General features: G+C 43.0%; 1 protein-coding gene across 4 annotated transcripts in view; it reads right to left on the reverse strand.

Moving 5' to 3' along the window:
• TNS2 (tensin 2) overlaps positions 1–22,781 on the reverse strand; it is a 143,145-nt gene that overhangs the window by 108,717 nt on the left and 11,647 nt on the right. For all 4 annotated transcript variants that reach the window (XM_044443337.1, XM_044443335.1, XM_044443332.1 and 1 more), the window contains exon 2: positions 17,479–17,639. In XM_044443337.1, the coding sequence (XP_044299272.1) occupies positions 17,479–17,580 (102 nt within the window). In that variant the 5' untranslated portion in view covers positions 17,581–17,639. The remainder of the gene's footprint in view (positions 1–17,478; positions 17,640–22,781) is intronic.

Below are 22,781 nucleotides of genomic sequence, written 5' to 3' on the forward strand. Positions count from 1 at the left end.
TGGGTCCTGGCTACCTGAACGAGCGCTTACGTCCGTATATGCCCGACCGCCCTTTGAGATCTGCGGGAGAGTCCCTTCTCCGGGAACCCTCCATGAAAGAAATTAGGAGAGTAAGTACCCGGAGGAGGGCTTTCTCTGCGGTGGCGCCCAACCTATGGAATTCACTCCCCAAAGAGGTCTGCCTGGCACCATCATTATTTGTTTTTTGGCGCCAGGCGAAGACCTTTTTATTCAAACGTTATTTTAATTGTTAATATTATTTATTTATTTATTTATTTTAATCTTCGCCAGGTCGACTTAAATTATATTGTTTTTATATTGTGTTTACTTATTTATTATTGTGAGCCGCCCCATGACTTCAGCGAATGGGGCAGCATAGCAGCCTCCTAAATATAAATAAATAAATAAATAAATAAATAAATAAATAAATAAATAAAATAAGTCTCTACAAATATGATTTTATTTTAGGTGAGAACTGCATTGCAAAATTTGGAGAAATACAATATCCAAAGCAAAATTGTGGACTGCATTCTACATGGGATAAAAAAGCCTATTCTGCAAAAGATTAAATTGACACAAATGTGATACAAAAATGACAATGTTCAAAAACCCAAACATATCATCTTCTCTGAAGATAGTCACAGAAAGTATTGAAGGACAAGAAGTTATCATAGCATAGGGATTAACAGAGGGAGCTTGCCTTTAGCCTAACTCAAAAAAAACTAGAGGAAATTTTGGGAACTGGTGACACTGACCTTAAAGCTGTCATTGTGGAGCAAAGAAACCTCAAAGAGAAAATAGAGAAGCAGTTTACAATTCATCCAGAGATCTAGTTCTATCTCCTGTGGCTTGGATTTGGTTAAAAGTGTCTTGTTTTTAAATCACACTGTGTTAATTGACCTATCCAGTTCCAGAGAGGAAGTGCACAGTGATCAATTGTTTTGGGGAAAGATACAATTGATAAGATAATTGCTACTTTCTTTACTTTTTACATTTCATTTTCATCTGACCTCATTGTTCACCCCCAACCATGAGCTGGATCCAGCATCTTCATTTTACCAATGGAAGGATACCACTGGTGGAATGGGACTTCCATGTCTTCTCCTTCCTCCTTTACATCTCCTCTAGAAGATTCCCCGAACCCTCTGGAGCAGAGTTAGAGGGTGCACAGGAGTTCTGACGGGAGGAGATGACATGGAAGTCCCATTCCATCAGTGGTATCCATTGGTCAGCAGACCAAAGATTCTGGATTTGTATGTTAAACCTGCTGCTTAGAATAACACCGTGCATCTGATGAAGTGGATTCTAGCCCACAAAAGCTAATGGCATAGTAAATATGTTAGACTTTTAATGCACCACAGAACCCATTGCTGCTGTAGGGAAAAAAGTTTTTTCTTTAAAGAATGCAGCTCTAATGGCTCAGACAGAATCTTTAGTATCCTTGTTAATAAAACTCAATTTGCTTCAGAAAAAAATCCTTTAATAATAGATAAATGGGGAGGAAAGAAATTCTAGAAGGAAATTCTAACTTGCATTTGTGAGCAGCAAGACAGAAAGTCTGTTTTGAACAAGTGTATACAGGAGATTGGTAGAACTGCATTAAAGACTAAATTCAGGTCTTTTGTTTTGCTAATGGTGAATACTGCATGTAATGGCCTGAAAGGGGGCTGTTTTGTACAGACAAAAGGAAAAAAAAACGTTTATTGGCTTTGGGACACTGATTGCAGTGACCTGAAGTGCTTGACTGGAAGAGAAGAGACGCTTTTGTAAATAGCTAACCTCAAATCTGCATGTATCATTTGTTTATGTTAACCCATTTTATCTACTTTTCCAGGAAGGGATGTGGTGAATGTCTCTATCGGGACTGGATCCATTTGAGAAGCAGGTGCTAAGCACACTTTGAAACTAACATCTTTTAGGCAAATGGTATGCCAATAGTCCAGTGCAATTGGGTTGAGGGGAGGGAGAGAGATGAGATGTTCTCCTCACAGCACTGGATCTTTCTCTGATCTCTACATTAAAATATTCACCAGAGCTTGGGGAACTGTACATCAGTCCAGCAAAACACAGGGACGGACAAACATCTTGGAGGCCATCTGAACCAGTAAGGAAGCAGACAGAATGGGACAAAGCTTGGAAATGCAAAATGACCAAAGCATCCTTAAGGCAACAGTTGTTCGGGGACCCAGTTCAGGATGAGTGGCAGGCTGCCTCCTGAAGAAATCTATCCTGCTCTTGTCAGTGTCTTTGTCAATTTAATCCTCCACTTTAATGCTTCCCTTCCTAGCAAATACCTTTTTTAAAAGGCTGCTTCATATTCTGCTGAAGTTATAATGCCTGCTTGTAAAAGTCTTTCTCTCCTGCAGCTGCCAGCTGCTTTCAGCTCCTTCCCCCATCCCTTCATGATCGTCACTCTCTTCACTGGTCTGTTGCTGTCATATGTACATTTATTTATTTGCATTTTTATAGACTGTCAAAATAGCCACATGGCTCTCCAGATAGTTTACACTGGCTTTATGGACAGTTTACACTGTGTACACGTATGTTAGGGAACAGCGGGCATGAAATATAGGTAAATTTCAAGGCATATCAGGAACCAAATGGGTAAAAAAAAAAAAGCTAATTTCAAACCTGACAAGAGAGGATTTGGAAACAGTTGAATTTCATGACACAGCAGTAAAATCTCAAGGTGGAGCAGTAAAACTGAGCAGGAAATTACACAGAATTTCTAGCAACAGACACTCACTGCAGCATACATGAACAAGATCAAAAGTAAAAGCAAAGAGGCGAATTCACTCAGAAGGCTCTTGGGTGTCCTTTCTTTAAGATTTCTATGGGGGAAATTCCATGCTGAAGTGAAGGGGATCGAGATGGGATGAATGAGAATGGAGCCAGCGCTAGCTAGATTGCAATAGGAGCTCTCACTGCTGTGGCTAGCTCTCTAGCAATTTCCAACAACCCACAACAAAATCATCATGTTGGGTTCAGATATCGCAACAAGCCACCCTAAACAACTGTACTACAAGTCAAGGGTTCTAAGAGTGGCTTGACTGTGAAAAGCAAGTTGCAAACAAAAAATGCTTAGATGTCATGCTAAGCAATCCTGCAGTCACCCATAGTAACAACCTACCATAGCTTTGCATGATGTGTGAATTAAGCCTTTTGCCATGTTTGAGTGAGTGGAGAAACCATCCCTCCACACCTTCTGTGTGCTGCTCAAGAACCCCCTCCTTTCCAGGTGGCACAGGGGTTATCTCGCTGTCTGAACCTGGCAAGGCTGGCCTGAGGAGGTGGCTTCCAAACTGTCCTAGAAGCCTGGAACAGGCCTGGGCTGTGGGATGGCTTAGAATCCACCACTGCCACCCACCTTGCTGGGTTCAGTTGACATGGCCATCCGCACATGACGCAGGTAATTATGGAAATAAGATGGCAAGTGCAATTTGTGGGCAGGAGAAAGTGGCCACTGCAGTTTCTTTTCCTTCCCCCACTGTGCAAGCCCAGTCTTTGTATAGCTACATAGGCAGACATGAATGTCCTGGTATGAACCTGAAATAAGTTTCTTTCAGTAAAAACGAGAGTAATGCACTTAAGTCGCGATTCTTCAGTGATTTCTCTTCTTCCTTCACTCAATACCAGCCTTCCTTAAGCATTGCCCTGTTAAAAGGGATTCCACTAACCCTTTTCAAGCTATGCAGACTATATAGCAAAGCCTGCTTCACATTAGTTAAAAGGGATATCAGAAAAAGACAAGAGTGGCATACAGATTAAACCTCTAGTACAGAACAGGGGAACCCATACCTCTCTGATGCAACTTGTCTTCAACTGTTATCTGACATCTGTCACTAGCAAATGTCCCTGGTGATTGGAATTGTATCAGAAATGTCCTCCTTCACCAGGTTGGGAAAGGCTGGAATTAAGACCAGAGCCTCTTGGTTAGCCTATCTCAACTAACAGCCCTAAAAGGGTGCTTACGTGAACTGCTTTAACTGCTGGTTGCAAACTAGGAGATGAAACCAAGATCTGATCCCAATCTCATTCTGGTCTCAATTTAAGCCACATTGTCCCAGATGACACACAGCAGCAACTGCGGCTGAACAAACCAGGACAGGGATTTTGGCATCAGGTGTGCAAGACATGAAGTAAGCAGGATCACTTGGCAGGAAGCATATTCTACTTGGCCAGACCAATCAGCAGTGGACCACCCAGTGAGCTTCATGGCTGAGCAGGAATCTGTAGCCAGGTCTTCACAACACAAAGGCTAAAGAAGCTGGTAGGACAAATGCACAGCTGCTATCAGGCACGCCTGCCGCAGATACACTTGTCTCCCCTGCATCGCCTCTCTAGCACAGCTTGACCCATGTTAATAAATAACATGCTTATAAAATAAGACCTTGCTGTTTTCCCAAGATTTGGGGTTTCACGTGGTATTTTTAGTGTTCGCTTGGACTGCTGAGTTCTATGAGGGGAAGGGTTTTCTGTTGAATTGTTTGTATTGTTGTACTTTGTCCTTTAAGAATGCTAGAAATATGTAAATAATCTATCCATTCATGTATATCCTCCTCATCAGCCATTGACAGGAATAAGGAATCATAGAATGTTTCAGTGTCACAGAATGGAGTAATTGTACTAGACATTATGGGGGAAACGGGGAACTCCAAGTGTAGCAAAATATCTGGTTTGTCTCCCAGTCCCGAGACTCTGTCCATCATGCCACTTTAGTTCTGTGGACAGTAATGTATATTCCTCTAGGCTCTGCCATCTTTTTTAATGCCCTCTTAGTACATTTTCCCATATCTGTACTTCGTTCCTTCTTCTAGGGTAAAAACAGGGCTGGTTCTACCATGAGGCTGAATGAAGCACCCACCTCAGGCAACAGATCTGGGATGTCATAAAAAGATAGCAAATGATTGGCTTTGTTATTATCGTATTTCTACTGTCAGGGATGGCAAGAGACACTTACAGAATTTAATGTCTTGTGTACCAAAATAATGAGGCTGGCTTTCAATATTATTCATCTTGATTAGGGTGAGAGGTACCCTTTTCTGCTCTGTCTCAGACAGCAAAATGTCTTGGGCCCTAGGTCCAAGGTAAGGAGGGCTAAGTGCTATGGTCACAGCTATATTACATATCTCCAAGAAGGTCTACAGGCTCTGGTGATTTCATGTAGAAATTAAGGACCTGGTGACCCCTATTTGGCTGACACAGACATGTCACAGCAGTGGGAGGCAAATCTTAGGTTTGGTTCACTTACTCCCAATCGAGCTACAGTTCAAGCCATGCAAATCATGTTTTTTCCTTGGCTGCGGGGGGGGGGGGGCGGGGGCAGGGTTGTGGCTAGGAGTGTTTTCCGACTGCTTCTGACTGAATTCCTAGAATAAACAAGACATCAAAATTTTTGCTTCCATCTTCTCTTTTTCCACTGCAGACAAACTAGACTGGAAAAAATTTGTCTAGAAGCTCAAGGCTCTGAGAGATTCCCCTGGAATCAGAGCTAGCACACAAACACCCTTATTCCCCTCTTCATTAGCCCTTTAGTTTGGCTCCATTGTGCTTAATCAGTCTAAAAATCAGAAGCAAAGGCCTAAAATGAAAAATGTACTCAGCTACCAAGTCAGATGGTGTGGAATGGCAAGAAGAGACTAATTTGGCTTTCCTGGATCCCCAGGTTTAATTTTCCTGAGATTTCCAATAATGTAAGGATAGAAGAAGAACCATGTTGGAAGAAGAATGGTCCATTTAATGTGTTTCCAATTGTAGCCAAGCAGATGCCATTGGAAAGTTCACAAGCAGGAAGGTTTCCCAACAGCCCTGTTCTCCAAAAACTAATATTCTGAATGTTATCCTCTATGAATTTATCCAATCCTCTATTAAAACCTTTCAAGTTGGTGGCTTCATCTTCAGTAGTGAAAAAGGAACTTAATTTTGTCTGTCCCAAATCTTTCAACAATCAGCTTCATATGATGACTTCAGGTTCTCATATTTGATTAACAGGTTGATGAAGTTATGTCAGAACTACATGTTACACATGACATAGAGCTGCTGCTGAAATGGCATCTCTGTGAGGGGAACTTACCCACTGTTCTGATATTATCTTGCCTTTCTCTCCCCATGGTTGGTTGCCATGGGGATGGGCAAAGAAATATTCGACACAATGACAAAATGGAGGGGTGGGTATGTGATTCTGTGTGTCCATGACAGAGAGGGTAGAACGTGGCTGTTTTCAATGGTAGTCTCATGATGTATATAATGTGTAGTTCTGCACTTAGCAGACAAAATTTACCGCTAATAATTTTCTCAGTCTTAAGTCACAATAAATCCAGTTGGGCTTCCTGCCAGGACAGTGTACTTGAGATTACAAACTAAAAGTTCTGAATCTGCTGCAGGAAAAAGCCACATATTTGGCACTGTAAATCCAATATATTTGCTAAAATATTCCGAGAATTGTAACAGGGTTGCAACATTTTTAGAATATGGCTATGTTCTGATTACTAAGATCAGATATGAAGGAGCTTTTATTCACACATGTAGCTCCTTCACAGCAGGAGCAAATAAACTAGAAAAGGACAACCCAGCATATTAAATCAACTTCAAACATGACTTAGTATCTTAGCTTGTTCCAAAGTTAATCACCGTAACTTCTTAATACAAGCTCCCAGCAGCCTCAACATTGCCAATGGTCAGGGATGGTGGGAGTTGTAGTCTGATAGCATATAGAATACCACTCCTGAATGCTGGAAGGAGAAAGAAGGAATCCTGATGCAAACCAAATGAGACTACCAGCTAAATATTTCTAAATACTTTTCACAAAATTTATCCTATTCCATTTTGAAGCTTAGTCTACCTAAAGGAGCTTGCCTTGACAACTAAGCGGCTAGTGTATCTAAAAGAAACAGGTTTTTTTGTTTTTGTGCTGAAGACGGTTGCTCTTGGATAGTTATGCACAAAAATAATTTTCCAAGAAACACCCTTCAGTTCCATGGGGATATGGATGGAGTAGGCAGAGAATTAAAATAAACTCAGATTTGGTATGTGATCAAATCAGTGCTGATTTGCAATCATTATAATGAAGTTAGATTCAGATTAAGAGTTGCCAGAAGCCATTATTTCAAACAAACAAACAAACGAATGAATGAATATGCAACTTCTGGAAAGAAACAGCACCCCTACTAAGTAAAGAGCTGCCAGTAATGTTCAGTGACCCCATCGTTTCATTTTATTTTTTATTTACTTGTTTTAGTCACCCTCCATCCCTCCAGTATATTTGCAAAAACTTGTCACTTTAACCTTTGATTTCTAAAGGACAATTTTTCCTCCCATAACTGCCACTGACACTATCAAGTTCTTATGGCAGCTTAGGTACTTCAAAATAAACACAACTTGTGCAGGACAATTACTGCTTTTGTCCCAGTCATAGTCCTGGGTTCCCCATGCTTTCTTGAAAATAGATTCATGCCCACATGACCATATTACCAAATAATTTAGGCATAGATAAAACTCTTCTGAAATAACAGTAGTTTTTCATAAACTATAAGCAGAAAATAGACCTTCAATTGTGACATGCAGGATTATTTGGGCATAAGATTTTCTTCACTACTTGGCTTGCATGTCAATTAAAGTAAGGCTCATATCTATAATTGCCCAAAACCCACTTATTAAAATCATTTCAAAAAAGCACTAGTGTTGAATTCAAGTATACTGAATTTTAGGTATACCATCCCCTTAAAAATAGTCTAATACCCAGGCTACCCTCTTCTTCTTTTCTCTAGCTTAGGACAAAGCCTGCTGGAGGCCTGTGCTAAGAGTCCTGCCAGGGAGCTGCATAAGAACCCAGTTAATAAAACCAGTGCATATGTGGAACCTGAAGTCTGTGATCGAGATTGACTAGATAATACAGCACTGACAACACGGTCTTTAGGCTTCTTAGTCCATGGAATAGTCCATCTATTTTGGCCTTCCCAGTGCACTGTTCTTCAATTCTGCATTTCTCAGAATCCCTGACCATTAACCAAGTTGCCTGGGGCAGAAGAAAGTCAGTTCAACACATTTGGAAGACACTACATTGGGAAATTCTTACTGTTTTGCATTTCAGCAAATTGCTGAATCTACGTTGAAGAGCAAAAGGAAGCGAGTATGACCCCTCCTTAAAGCTAAAATGTCTCCCCTTGGAAACAAAATCATAGCTTTAAGCCTTCAAGTTTCTGAGTCAGACAAAATGGAGCAAGTCATGAATGACATCATGCACCATTGCTGAGTAACCAACATCTTTCTACTATACAACCAAATTATTAACATTTACATTCAAGATCCCACACTGGAGAAGAGGCCAGAATATACAACTTGGGTGAATGGAAAAAATATTAAATTGAGGAAAGGGCATGTACATGCATATCTCAGTGCTTTGTGTGCTCCCTGGTTGAGATGTGGAACTATGAAATGATAGCAACCATGCAAACTCAGGAACATCATACAATACAGGGAATCAAGGAAATCCATAAAGTTAAATAGGATCATAAAATCAGCAGTTTAACCACTGTGCCACACTGGCTGGTTAAGCATGCAATAATTACGCACTACGTAGAGAAATACAGTAGATTCTCTGCTAACTGGAACTCAAGCAACTGGCACTCTCAAGCAACTGGCAAAAACAATCAAAGAAATAATACTTTAAATAAAAATTAAAATAAAATCAATTTCTAGCAGAAATGTAAATTTAATCTTGGCCACTGCAGGATGTAGTATGATTTCAGCTGCCCCCTTCTTTCATAGTCTGGTGCAGATGGTATTAAAAAAAACCCAAACTGAAACAAAGAAGGTGCACTGGGAACAAAAAAGCAAGGCAAGACTGAACAAAACAAACCCAAAGGAAATGAAATTCAGTCAGGATCAATAGGTGCAGACACAGCCTCTGGCCACTGTGCCACGGGCACTCAGCAACTCACTTCATTTTGTGTATGTGGAGCAGAGGGCCACAATCAGGAGTGCAAAAACTCTAGCTGGGGAAAGGGTTAAAGTGCTACATCTTTGCTTCATCTCTGCTTTAAATCCCCCTCCGGGCAGCGATGCCAGAAGAGGAAACATCCTTGTTCCAGGCCAAAATGCCAGTCCATCGAGACTCCTCAGGATTGTCTACGAGATTGGCAGAAGCTCTCCAGAGTTTCAGTCCAGGGCCTGGACCATCCCTGGAGATGAAAGGGATCAAACCTGGGGCTTTTGGCAAATGTTCCACACATGCATGCCAAGCAAAAGAACTGCATCACTCTGTGCTAATCTGTATGTATCGACACACATTGAGGAACAATCCACAGGAAAAGGGGGAAGCTGTAATAACAGAATCTGGGCTGAACTGTGCGCAAGGCTTCTTGTGACCAGCAACCCCCAGCAGACCTGACTGAATAGAGGGCTCCCATTTGAACTCCCCAGGGTCTAACAGATGCTACTCTTGGGACAAGACCAGAAGCTTCCATGGGCCACCTTTTCCTCATGGGCCAGTAGCTGCTCATCTCTACCTTCACCAGGGCTGGCCCTATCATCATTCATTTGATGATAAATAAATACATTTGTTATTTTTATGCATCCAATATACATCCAATAAAATATCACAGCAATAAATCATAAAATAGCATCCTCATCATCATGCAGAATTAAAGATTAAAGAGATGACAATTTACAGCAGAGGTAGTTGAGGTTGGGAGAAAGGTGTGCTTATCCCCTTTCCCACCTGATTCTCAGCTCCAAACGGTTCTTCCTTGGGCCTGCATCACCCTTTGGGTTGCTGCCGCAGCCTCTCTTGGATTCCATTTGTGCATCTGTTTGCAGTGCGACACTGTTACAGGTCTCAAGTAACTAGAGGGACCATTATCCTTCCTATCATCCCTTCATAAAAGCCTCTCCCATTTCCTTGTCTTGCAGCCCCTCCAGAGACTTCTACCCCTCGCTCCTATGGATTTGGCGCCTGTGGGTTTGTTGCAGTGCTTTCTTTTTACTTAAGTCAATCTTGCAGAGCTGTACTCATGCCCAGCTTGCTGCCCTTGCTCGGGCCAAAAAAAATCCCCTCAAATCAGATTTTAACCTCAAAAAATGCAAAGAACGTCTTCTGAACTGGACACAGCAACCAAGAGGAGAGGAAGAGAAAGGAAGGGGCTTTTAGTTAAAAAGGCAGGGAGGGAATAGAACACTCAGCTCAGGAAAGGAAGCAAAAATGAGGTTTTTGGAATGAAAGATTTGGTCTGGCAATCTGTTTGGTTGATGATGGGGGGCACTGCTTGCCCATGGTCATCAGGTGGGTTTATGGCTGAAATAACATTTGACCAGGGTCTTCCAGGATTGGTATGAAAATTTTTTGCCCCTAAATCAGGGTTGCTTCTGTACTAGCACAGTAGTTTGGGATTACCATCATGATTCATTCATTTTCCCTTCTGTATAAAACAGAGACTCCTGATTTCTGTTGGACCTGATGGCCTTCCAACTCTACTATTCTATATATTTTTTAAAATGTCTTTATTCTATAATCAGTTTCCTAGGATGGTTTCCAAAAATAAAAAATTAATGTGTAAATATGAAAAACCAATAAACTAAAAATGACAAAATCATAAAAAGCAGCATAAAGACACCTTCAAGATTAAATTAGCATCCAAAAAAGCACTGGTAAATAAAACAGGCAAGTTGCTTTCTTTCAACTTCAAGATTTGCTCATTGAAAACAAGCACACTATTAAGAGTACCTCATGGTTTATCCTAAGTGCAAACGGATATCTTGCAAAGCACCACTTTATATATGCTATTGGGTCTGATTTAACATTTAATGTTACACTTGACATAATGATGGAATAGCTCTGCAGCAACTGCATTTCTCTACTCAAAATTCCCCTATGATCATGATGCACTCTATTTCACAAGTGGACTTGAGGCTGACACTGAAGAAGGCAATCAATGGCTACTATACTTAATCACCCTATGCAACCTCCAGTCCTGAAGGCAGTATGCGTTGGTACACCAGTTGCTGGGGAACAGGGACAGAAGGAGCAGCTGTGGTGGTGGTGGGGGGGGGGGGGTCACAATATAAATAAAACACTAGACTAGATGGACCTTTGGTCTGATCCATCATGGCTCTTCTTCTGTCCTTAGACCACATATGGCACCGAGGGAAACTGAACAGGGCTCTGTCAGATAAACAAGCTGATAACCACTGGGGTATACTGGCTTTTGGCACCTTTGGAATATTATGAAATTCCATGCATGCACATTCCTCCAGTACAACTTTTCATATGTCCTGCTTAGGGGTATATGCTTAGTTCCAATACTCTCTGCATTGCTTTTCCCATCCACCTTCATGCAAACAAACCCACCCGCTGTGTTGTATCTCCTCACTGCCGCCTCCCCAGAGACTTCAACTCTTTCTCTGGAATAAATGGAGTCACAGCACCCAGAATCTTAGAACCCTGCTCTTTCCCTCCAGTAATCTCAGTGACCCTGTGATCCACACTTGGGGGGTGGGGGACTCCTATAAGCCTATTACCAATTACATAACCTTCAAGATTTCACTGATGAACAGACAAGCAGTTTCATGAGCTTATAAGCCTTCCTTCTCACTCCAAAGATCACTGCCCAAGCATCTGGACAGAGTCTATTCTCCTCTTACTGTTCATCTACTTTGCAATATATATTTAGTAGCAGTTTCTGTGCAATTCTTTTCAAAAGTAAGCACTATTGAGTTAAATTGAACTCTCTTCCAGGAAACAAAACTGTGGCCTTAGAATATTTTCCCTTTCCAATCGAAGAAGTTCACAGTAGCTTGCAAAATGTTTAAATCCAAGAAAAAAAAACTAAAAAGATTGGCCTCCACCTCTGCTCTTGTTTAGGCAGACAGTCGAAACATGTTTATTCTGCCAAGCTTTGGATTCTTGGATTTATTTTATTTGTTTTAAATGGTCTTCATTTTTTTTTAAAGTAACAATATTTTAAATTGCTGTACAAGACTTTTAGGGACCTCCTTTAAGGACAAAAGGTAATAGAGAAATTATCTTAAATTAAAATAGAAATGTTTTGTAGAAAATAAACACAGCCATCAGGCCTAGCAGCCACTGGTAGCTTCATCCTCCATGAATTTGTCCAATCTCCTTTCAATTCCATTCATCACTGCATCCTGTGGCAGTAACTTCCACAGTTTAACTATGAAGAGTGAAGACATCCATCCTTTTCTCGGACCTGCTTCTCCCACCAAGCATCATCATGAAATCACCCTACTAATTCTGGATTCTCCTAGTATGAGGGAGAAAAATGGCTCTCTATCCACTTTCTTGATACCGTTTTGTACCAGGTCTCCCGTTACAGGCCTTTTTTCAAACCTACTCAGTCCAAGACTAAGATATACTAAACAGCCCCTCCCAGATTTGGAGCAGGGGTAGAAACGGAGGCTACAAGACAGCAACCTGCAATAAGAAAGCCCTCTCTTTTTTAATAGGGTTTTTTTTTCCAAGAAGCAACTGCAGCTGCTGCCCCATTCTTTGTGCCCCTTTAAATTGTTCAAAAGTGCAAGCTAGTCTGAAATGCCTCGTCCACTTTCTGGGGCTCCTGAAATCTTTCAACTCAACCCTTAAAATTACCTATGGTTGTAGTAAAGAAAGAAAGATGTTTACTCCATACCCTCTAAGAGAAATCAATGTAAGTAATCAAGATACTGTAGCTTGTGGAGGGCACACCACAGACACACAGAAAGTCACAACAGGCTCCATTGCAGACAGCCTCCAATCCTACTTCTGAATGTGGGAAGTAGGATTGGTGGGTGAAGCCTTTACAGTACCATTGTTCAGCCTCACTCACAGAATTCTACAGCGAGTCCAGACTATATTGTCATCAATCGATAACTCTCCCACACTTCCCCCACTACTACTTGCAAGATAGAAAATTTCTGAAGGAAGGAAGGACAGAATAGCTGAACAATGCTTTCTGAGTGGAAGAGCCAGGAGGTCTCCAGCCAGAAGCATTCACGGCCTCCTTGTATAGGCAGACTCATATGGGAGAAGACAGATGTTTGAATATCCTGCTCCCAACATTGTTAGGGGTTTAGCGATGAAAAGCAGCTGCGAAATAAGCTAGTAACTTTCAGCACAAGCAATTCTCCATTCTACCATAATGCACACCTGTCAATAGGCAGATGTGATTTCCAAATGGTTCTCACAGACAGCCTGATGTATACCGCATTGCCTAAGGATTGGCAGCTTTTGGTCTTCCAGATGTTTTGTCCTACACCTCCCATCTTAACTCACCCCACTGGCTATGCTGGCTTGGGCTGATGGATCTGGCCATCATTGTTTTAATCAGGAAGAAAACAAGTGGCCCATCCTTGCAGTAGTCCAAGCTGGATGTTCCCAAGCCATGGATGAGAGTGGTGGCTTCATATTTTTGTAGCACAGGCTGCAGCTAAGATACCGAACAAAAGTAGTGAAATGGAGCTTTAAGCCATGGATGCCATGGGCATCTACAGTTAAATCTTAATCAAAAAGCATCCTCAAGGTTTGAGAAGCATCTTTAATAAGTAGCACTGCAATCTCATCTAGAACATGAGATACCATCTCCATGGTCAATCAGAAAGTGCCTTGGTATTACATTTCACGTTACTAGCTCTTATGCAGTTCATCACTGATTACAGGGATCTGGGTCAGGGACATCCACTACAACATCTGGGTTAGAAGTAAAGGAAAATAGCAGAAGGTCATCAGGACCCTGATGGGATGGTAACCCCTCTCTCCAAATCCCCAGATGACTTTCCCACACTAGTTCAGTATAGATGTTCAACTGCACAGTCTACCAGAGAGAATACTGTGGCACCCATTCAAGAAAAGTCATAAGGTAGAGCAACAGCTTCTGATTATTACAGCCCAATAATGTCCTCCTAAGAAAGAAAAGAACCACCAAAGCACGACACATCTAACCACATTCTAGACTAGTGATCCAGAAGAATGCCTTGATCAACCACACTGAAAGCCAACAACAAAGTCCAAGAGAATTAACAAAGTCCCATATGAGTCTCCTCCCAGTTGAGGTCATCCACCAGAGCAACCAAGACTCTTTCACTCCTCAAGCTGAAACTTATCAGAAGGCCATACAAAGCAATTTGCTCTAACAAAATCTCTCCAGAAACAGGGACAATAATTTTCCTAGCACAGGGTCTGAGACACAGAGACTATTAAACAGGAACAGTTGGAGGTTATGCAATAAGGTGCTGCCACCATACTCAACCTGCTGCTGTGCTAGACTACAGCTCCCATCCTGTCCTGGCTGGAGATTATGGGACTTGTGTAATACACACCATTTGGACCATGCCAGGTGGGGGAAAGCATGCAATAAGGCTTGTAAAATTGGACACCCAGCACTTCTGCTAGTGGCCCATACCAGTTGGAACAACACTGGCTATACAGTTATGTTTCCAGCAACCTCCTCATCATATAACCCTTAAATAGCTAAAATGCGTAGTTGGAATATTTTTATTAGAACCAACCAAAATTACTAAGGGCATTGCCAAACTGTAGATGATGAAGCTAATGCTTTCTCATGGATTAGCACGGCTACCTTTGTTTCTGTTGTTTTTTAAAATTATCATAGTTGCCAATTCCCAGGTTCTCTCTAGATCACAATATTGGGATTCTCTTCAGGATGGACAAGGCAGGTAGCAGCTCTGAGCACATTTATGGAAGAACAGGGGGAAGCAGCAGTGAGCACAAAGCCAACTAATCTAGATGCAACAGGGATAATTAGGGTCCCTGTACCATTTTTTCCCTGCAAGTGCCATTTTTCCCAGTTGCATGAAAAGCACTATCTTTGCAAATAACTTTCTGTACCATTAGACTCGTGTCCATGAAAGCTTATTGTGCTACAGTAAAATTGTGAGTCTTGAAGGTGTCACAAGGCACTGAGGCTTTTGTACACAGAAGAACAAGAAGCCCCTGTCCTCCACCCACTTCTATGACCTTGCAAACCACCAACCAGAATTTGGCCACATGGAGGCCAATGCACTCCACAAAGAGGACTGCTGGTCCAGTGAGCTTTAGACTCACCCAAGCAAGCCAGTGAGCCGTACACTCATACATCACCTGGGCCCAGTTCCTGGCATTGCTGCTCATTCAAATCCTTTTTGCAAGGAAACCTACTTCTGCTTTCCTCCAAGGTGGAAGGTCTGGACAAGCTTGGAGGAAACAACAGGTAAGTGAGGCCTCTGGTATTCCATCTGGTTTATGAACATCCAATGCACCTGCCCTTCCTTTTGTCAGGGCCTTGCTGGTTGCGAAGGCCCGAGGGACAAGTTTGATTGTCCATTAGCGATTGGCTGGATTAATCCGTGCAAAATGAGACATGCTCTGAAAAAGTGGGGTTATCGGGGTACTGTTAGGCAAATTTGGACTCTGGGATCAATACAAATGCTGAGCAGACTGAGCAGACTGTGGAGGAACGAGAAAGGATGTGTGGCACTCTCCCCTCCAGTTTAAAAGGCTAATTGCCTTCCTACTATACTCCCTATTAGTCTGAATGAGTCCTAAGGTCTCCTAATAACTGTAAGGCCACTGAGGTCAAAGGAAAGAAGCAGCTTTGAACTAAGGTAGTTGATGGCAACTGGGACAGCTCTACAGATCCACGGCTAATGCCTAGGTGAGTCACCAAGTAACACTGCATGGATGGCAGGGTGCTGGAGTGTTTGAGTATTGATACTATCATTTTGGAGTGGGGAGCAACTCTCAAACACTCTACTTATTCCTGCTTCCCAGGCCTACCTGTTCCTTGTAAAGCACTGCTACAGAAGTTTAGAGTTGGGAGGGACCCTTGAGGCCGTCTAGTCCAACCCCTGCTCAGTGCAGGCATCTTGCAACTACAAAATTCCTTACAGATACTGTTCAGCCTCCACTTAACTAACTCCAGCACAGGATGGTCCACCACTTCCCACAGCGGTCTGTCCCAGTGTCAAACTGCTACTACAATTAGGAAGTTCCTCTAATGTTAAACACATTTGCAATTTCCATCTATTAGTTCTAGTCTGGTCTTTGACAGCAGCTGAAACAAAAATAATCTGGTACATGTTCTACATGACAGCCCTTCAAAAATGTCAGAGGAGTTACGTCTCCCTTACTCTTTTAACTGTTTTGCTTAGGGCTTGGTGTCCAATCAGATCCCCAACCACAGGGGTTGCCCTCTGAACATGTTCCAATTGCCAATATCTTTCATGAAGTGTGGTGCCCGGAACTGAACACAATACTCCAGATGCAGCCTGATCAGCATAGGACTGAGCCCTTCTTTTGCTTCCAAGAATGCCTTCTTAATGCATTATTAGCATGCATGCAGATGCTACAAAGCAGGGATGTGGCACTTCCAGCTCATGGGCTTAATCTGGCCTACAGGAGTTAGCTGAGCCTCGCTAGGTTCCTCTAGGAGGCAGGGCTTGGAGGAGATCTCTTTGGAGGAATCCCCACTAGTATTCTCTGGTCTCCAATAATAACGGGATGCATGCAGCAGCAGAACTGGCTGGTGATGGAGAAACTAGGAGTAGCATGTCAGTGTTGGCCAAGTGCTTTTGGCCAGCACGTGCCCACCCGCATGGGGAGGCCATGTGAAACAAGGGACTTGGCCAGTCCTGGGAGAAGTATCTGGCTGAGTCCTTTTCTCCAGGCTGAGTGAGCGCATGGAAAAAGACAAAATGATTAGGGAGGCCATGGGTGTGGCCATGCCTTTTGACATCTTTGACCCACATGAAGCCAGGTGGAAAGTAACTGTGCCCCATATTTCAAATATAGCTCTGCATCCCTGTATCAGGGAGGGGGCAAGAGGTATGCAACACAATCCTATGCAAGTTTACTCAGTAGCAAGGCCCACTGATTTTTGGTGAGACCATCTGCCATGGAAGGGAGCACATAAGATCGAAGCCTTGGACTTAAGCCCTCTCTGCTGGACCTCTAAAGATTAAAATCTGAGTGGCAGCAGATGTGTCTCAGCTCTAGCACACATGCATGTAAACACACGCACATTCACACAAACTCCAGCTTCCCTCCCACCCACACCCCTGCCAGGAACTGCTGAATGTGCTTTGAATTGCAGCTCTTCTGTCGGAAGCCCAGTCGTATCTGTCAGGCATCCTACAAAAGACTTTTCAAAACCACAGACTGCTCCAGAAAGAGAATGACAAGATGAAGACACACATAAAGCAGGCAGAAGTCATGAAAGGGAGCAGTGGGTGAGACACATCATTAACATTCCCGGCTTTCCTCTGAGTAAAGCTCCGGAGAGGATGGGTTCTGCTCATGTTCCTAGCCAGAAGTACTCTTTGCTGCACACACTAATTCGCACCCCTTGACATCCCCTGTGCCACAAACACCCAGAGCCTCCGGGTGAAATAATTTTCACCATATGACGCAGCCAGGAATTCAACGCTTGCCTGTGCAGAGAGAAAATGACCTTTTTTAAACAAAAGAAAAAGAGACGGGTTTAGGTAACACACCTTGGTCAACTGCATTCTTGTGGCACCTCTTGGGCTCCCTTTCCCTTGGAGGGCAGAGCAGCAGTCGGTCCCCCAACAGTCGGGCCCTCTTGTCCAGCCCATACGATCCCCTGTCTGCTTTCTAACTCTTGCTCCAGCAAGTTGCGGCTAATTTTCCCTCTCTCTCCTCTTCTCAGAATCTTTGGAGCTGCCTTCAAACTCCTCCTCCCTGTCCTACTCGCTCCCCCACTCCACTCTCCCCCCCCGCACACACACAGTGCCTTAATAATATTTAGCTCCGTGCCAGAGCAAATTCAGTCATGCCAGAGGAAGCTGTGTGAGCTTACAAAACCAGGCTTGTAAACAGGTGGCAAAGTGAACCCCTGAGAGGTACGCAGATCAATGCATGTGTGTGTGCAGGGTAGGTCAGAACCCTCTGGGGGAATAATGTGGAGGAAGGGGCGATGCAGGGGGAGATGACATATTATTGAAAATGGGGAGGATGCCTTGTCAGAATGCATAGGCTGCAATGAGCGTAACAGGATAATTGGAAACATATTACCCCTGGAAAATCCCTCCAGAGCAGCTTTGGAGTAACAAAGAGACATGTGTACCGTTCAGCCAGATCTGTATCCTGTTTCCTTCCTGTTTGCTGCGCTCTGGGTCAGCAGCTTTAGGGCTTGTACCTCAAGTGCAGGAGAGAAAAAAACAGGTTTGATTTCCTCTTCCTAAGCAGAATATCAATATGACTTTGTATGCTTACACACAGACACGCAAGTCACATGATAGGCTGAGTAAACCTTTATGCTCAGCCTTACATAGGTGTGTGGGGCTTCTACGGCTGCAATTCTGTGCACACATACCTGAGGGTTAGCCCCACCAAACACAGTGGGACTTCCTTCTGTGCAAACAGGTACAGGGCCTCTCTGCATGGCTCTCTTCTGTAGACTACAAGCTCTGGTTTCAAATCCTACAAATTGCCACCCTCATTAGGAAACTTAGGCTTTTCTATACAAGGCATTTATTATGTGCTCATAAATCCCTTCTTATGGTTCTTTTGGGGTTCTTTAGATGCTGTTGTGACTCTCTGGTTTCACTTCTAACTAGCAATTTCAGAGAGTTTTTTAGGTATGGGAAAATGTGACATTTCCTTTAGAAAACAAAGGAAAGTTCAGCTTCTTCTGGTGTGTTTGGGCTATTCTGTTATACCATGGTGCCACCTAGGGGTGAAATAGCAGAAAAACAGAAAAAAGAGCTTCTCAGGTAGCGTTCAGATCTGTGACGAAACTGAAAGTAGTAGTAGTAAATTAACAGCCTAATATAGAAAAGTTCTCAGTAGACAAGCTTAACAACTTTTATCTTTTCTGCACCTTCTTCAAAGCTATCCTTCCCCAAGATACTGGATTACAACACCCACCTGGCTGAGGATGAAGTTTACTGTAGTCCAACACATCTGGCAGACACCATGTTGGGGGAATCCTGCTATAAGAAGTTTTTTAAAAATGTTCCTTCTAATTCATATACTCAGGATGAAGTTTGAACAAGAGATTCTCCAGTTCCTTTACCCTGTGACAGCTCCTCTTATTCCTGGAACAAGACTAAAAAGAAAAAAGGTGCACCCACCATTTTCTCCAGGCTGGGCCAGGAGGGCAGAGCCTGAGATAATTCGGTAAGTCACAGCAGCAGTGGGCAGATCAAGGATGAAAACCAGGAGTGTTTTGGAGCACACTTTTGACACTGTCTTCCTGCCTCACTCACAGACATTTACCTGGGGAGCGGATGTCCAGATGACACTGGGCAGATCTGGATGACACTTTATGCCCAGGGCAGAAACCAGTGGCAGCGACAGTTGTAAGCCAGGGCCCCTTATCTGGCCCCTAAACTCCACTATAAGCCATGGCAAGTTAGGGTGGATTGTAAGACATCCCAAGGTAGCTTATAACCATCCTCCAGGTTCAGACAACAAACTCAGCTGATATACCACCTAGGATCCTATCTGAACAGAGAGAACCTAGCTACAGTAATCCATGTTCAGGTGACCTCTCATTTGGATTATTGCAATGAGCTGCGCATGGGGCGTCCTTTGAAAATGGTCTGGAGACTTCAACTGATCCAGAACAGGGCCTGATTCAAGGTCCTAGCATTAACATTCAAAGCCCTAAACAGTTTGGGGCCAGGTTATCTGAAAGGTCACATTGTCCCATATGAATCTACCTGGACCCTGAGGTCATCTTTGGGGTTCCTTCTCTGGGAGCCCCCGCCAAAGGAAGTAAGGTGGTTGGCTACCAGGAGAAGGGCCTTTTCAGTCGTGGCACCCTGGCTATGGCATGAGCTCTTTTAAAAAGGTGCACCTGGCACCTACTCTATATTCTTTTTGGTGCCAGGTGAAAACCTTTTTATTTTCCCAGTATTTAACAGTTAACTTTTAAACTTTAGTTTTAATATTGCATTTTATGCTGTACCACTGCTATACCTCTGTGTTGATTCAGTTGCAATTGTCTGATGTTAATTCCCCACCCCCCGTCTTGTTTCTGTGTTTTTAACTTTTGTCAACTGCCCAGCGTGCATTGTCTATTGGGCAGTATAAACATGAAATAAATAAGCTATCCCTTGCCTTATAGTTTAGCATGTTACACAAACCCAGTCCTGGTCTTCTCCTCATGACCTTCACATGTTCTCTTCCCACTCCTTTCACATTTTTTCTTGAGAAAGAAAATTCATTAAGGAGAAGAAACAGGAACAGCTGCACAATACCTTCTAATCAGTACCGCTAGGACCCTCCTTAGGAAAGTACCCAAAGAAAATTTGGCAAACTATTTATTTTATTAGATTTGTTGAAAAGCCTCGCTTTAGCATCATTAAAATGGCTTTTCAGACTATGGTACTGCTGACTTGAGCTAACAGCTCATTTTTTTGGTCAGAGAAAACTTGCTGCTCGGCAGCCCTACCTGGAATAGACGCCCGCCTGCCATTTGTTAGGATCCTCTTGAATCTATTCCTTCATCCATGATTTGTCCTTCTTTTGATCATGGTAAGCCCTACTTAGTGCTGTAACTAAAGGTTGCAGTGTGAAGGGCTCTTGTTCAGAGATGCAGCCATCCATAGCTTTTGTCAAGATGCTCCATTCCATCCCTCTCCACCCTAGTTTTGTTTACTCTCTAACAGTTACATAGCTATCAGTGGCTAGGTTTCCCCACTTCCCTCTTTCAGTGCAACAGTCTGTTCAGTAGCAAATGCTCTTTATTCTTCAGTGCACATCCAGCAAACCACAATCGGCAAAGAAAGAGTCCTTGAGCATGCACAGAGTGGTTCATTAAATCCAGTCTAGAAGCTGCTTCTGAGAACCCTCCTTTTGAGTTAACTGTGGATCTCATCCCTATGGGAGTGCCCTTCTGGAACTGGACAAGCCTCCTAGCTACACGCAGCCCCTCTAGTTGGCTAGTCCTTCTCTCCCGATGACGCATCATGGGGCCAAGGTTTGTACCATGCTCCTGTGACTCCTGTCCCACGCCCTCTTCTGGTGGTTGCAGACTCTGCCTATTCTCAGGGTCTGCCTGAACACCGGGAGATGGCAGCCTTGAGATAAGCTCTTCTGCTTCTTCCATCTCTATATCTTGAGGTTCCATTTCCCAGGGATCATTTTCCCCATCTGGAAAGTCCATGTCACTCTGGCCCTGAAATGCATGCTAAGAACAGCAGTCTCTTTTATTCCCAACAACACCACTGAGCTCATTGGGACTTCCACCCTCACCTGTCTTAGTGTTTTTTCTGAAGTTTTTTCAAGTTTCTGCCAACCTTGGGGTTCCTCCCAAGGCTACGGACACTTTCCTCTTTTGTGTGTGTAGATAAGCATGAGTCCTTGAAGAATGGGCTTTTCTACATAAATCTATTAATCCACTGCATCTATTTTTGCATTGCATTGCAGAACTGAGATCTCTGCACTATATAGGAGCATTTCTATTCCTGCTTTCTTGCAGCAGAACCTCTAGGTGGCACTAGAGCACAAATACATGAGAGGAAATTGCAGTTTCATTCACTAATCAGAAATAATACCCCATTTACCAAGTTCTAGAAACAAAGCAAAACACAAACAAAAACTTGCTGAGAGTATTGTTTATAAATTGAAGTGAAAGTCATGATGTTGCTTAAACAACTTTAAGTAGGGAATTTATTTATTTATCGATTTCTATCCTGCCTTTTTCCTACAAAGGGCTCAAGGCAGCTTACATCATTCTCCTCCATCTTATCTCCACAACAACCCTGTGAGGTAGGTTGGGCTGAGAGTCTGTGACTGGCCCAAAGTCACCCAGTTGGCTCCATGGCTGAGCGGGGACTAGAACCCAGATCGTCTGAGTCCTAGTCCCATGCTCTTAACCACTACACCACACTGGAATGAGGGCACACAACAAATATCGCATACAGAAAAGCTCATTGAGTTCAGTATTCGCATCTATGACTCCAGACAGATATCAGGAGTGCTTTCAGATGAGGCCTTTATTGGAAACCACACTTGCATCAAACACAGGAATTTACAAGGGGACTAGATAACATCATCTTGCATTTGTTATATGGTCATATTTTGCTTGAGAAAAAAAAAAGATCAGACACACTAGCTGCACATTTTCTGACTGACTTGTGCTACTATTTAGATTCTTTTTTGTGCAGTATTTAAAATGGTTTAATTTTTGTGGATTGTTTAATTTTACTGTTTGTTTATTTATCAATGCAGAATAATTTAGCTTATTTGGATGGTTGCTCAATTTTTGTTATGATTTGCAAGTGACAGTGATTAGAAAACATGCTAAATTTACTCCACCCAAATGTTTCTGTAAGCTGCTTTGAGCATGTTTTCCCTCATGCAGAAATCCAGAGGGAATACTCCTTGGAGGGCTGACAGATCTTAGCTCCTGAACATGCCAACTTTGGAGCACAATGTGCCTCCAGTTTAATTCAGGAAGGGTGCGTGTGCCAGGTAACCTGCTGGAAAATTGGGGCACACTGCTAAAACCCTCGCTTATATCGTAAGTTCAGCAAGAGTCGTTTAACCCTCAAATACTCCAAGATGACCAGTTTTGGATGACACAGCTCAACCCCTGATGTGTCTGATCAGGGGATAGCTCAATTAAAATAGGTCCCATGTGCCCTTGGCATGCACTGTTGCTCCTTGGGTATTAAATAGCCCATGATGAACAGCCTGGCAGGAGCAAGCAGGCATCACTGGAGATTGCCCACATTTGGCAGGAGTTCCTCCCACATTAAGACATATGCTTCCTGTCTTGCCACCATTTTCCTAGCAATGAGGGGGGCTGTATTAACTACCATGG

Source organism: Varanus komodoensis, unplaced genomic scaffold (assembly GCF_004798865.1).
Source record: "Varanus komodoensis strain SLA01 unplaced genomic scaffold, ASM479886v1 scaffold41, whole genome shotgun sequence".
Classification (NCBI taxonomy): Eukaryota; Metazoa; Chordata; class Lepidosauria; order Squamata; family Varanidae; genus Varanus; species Varanus komodoensis.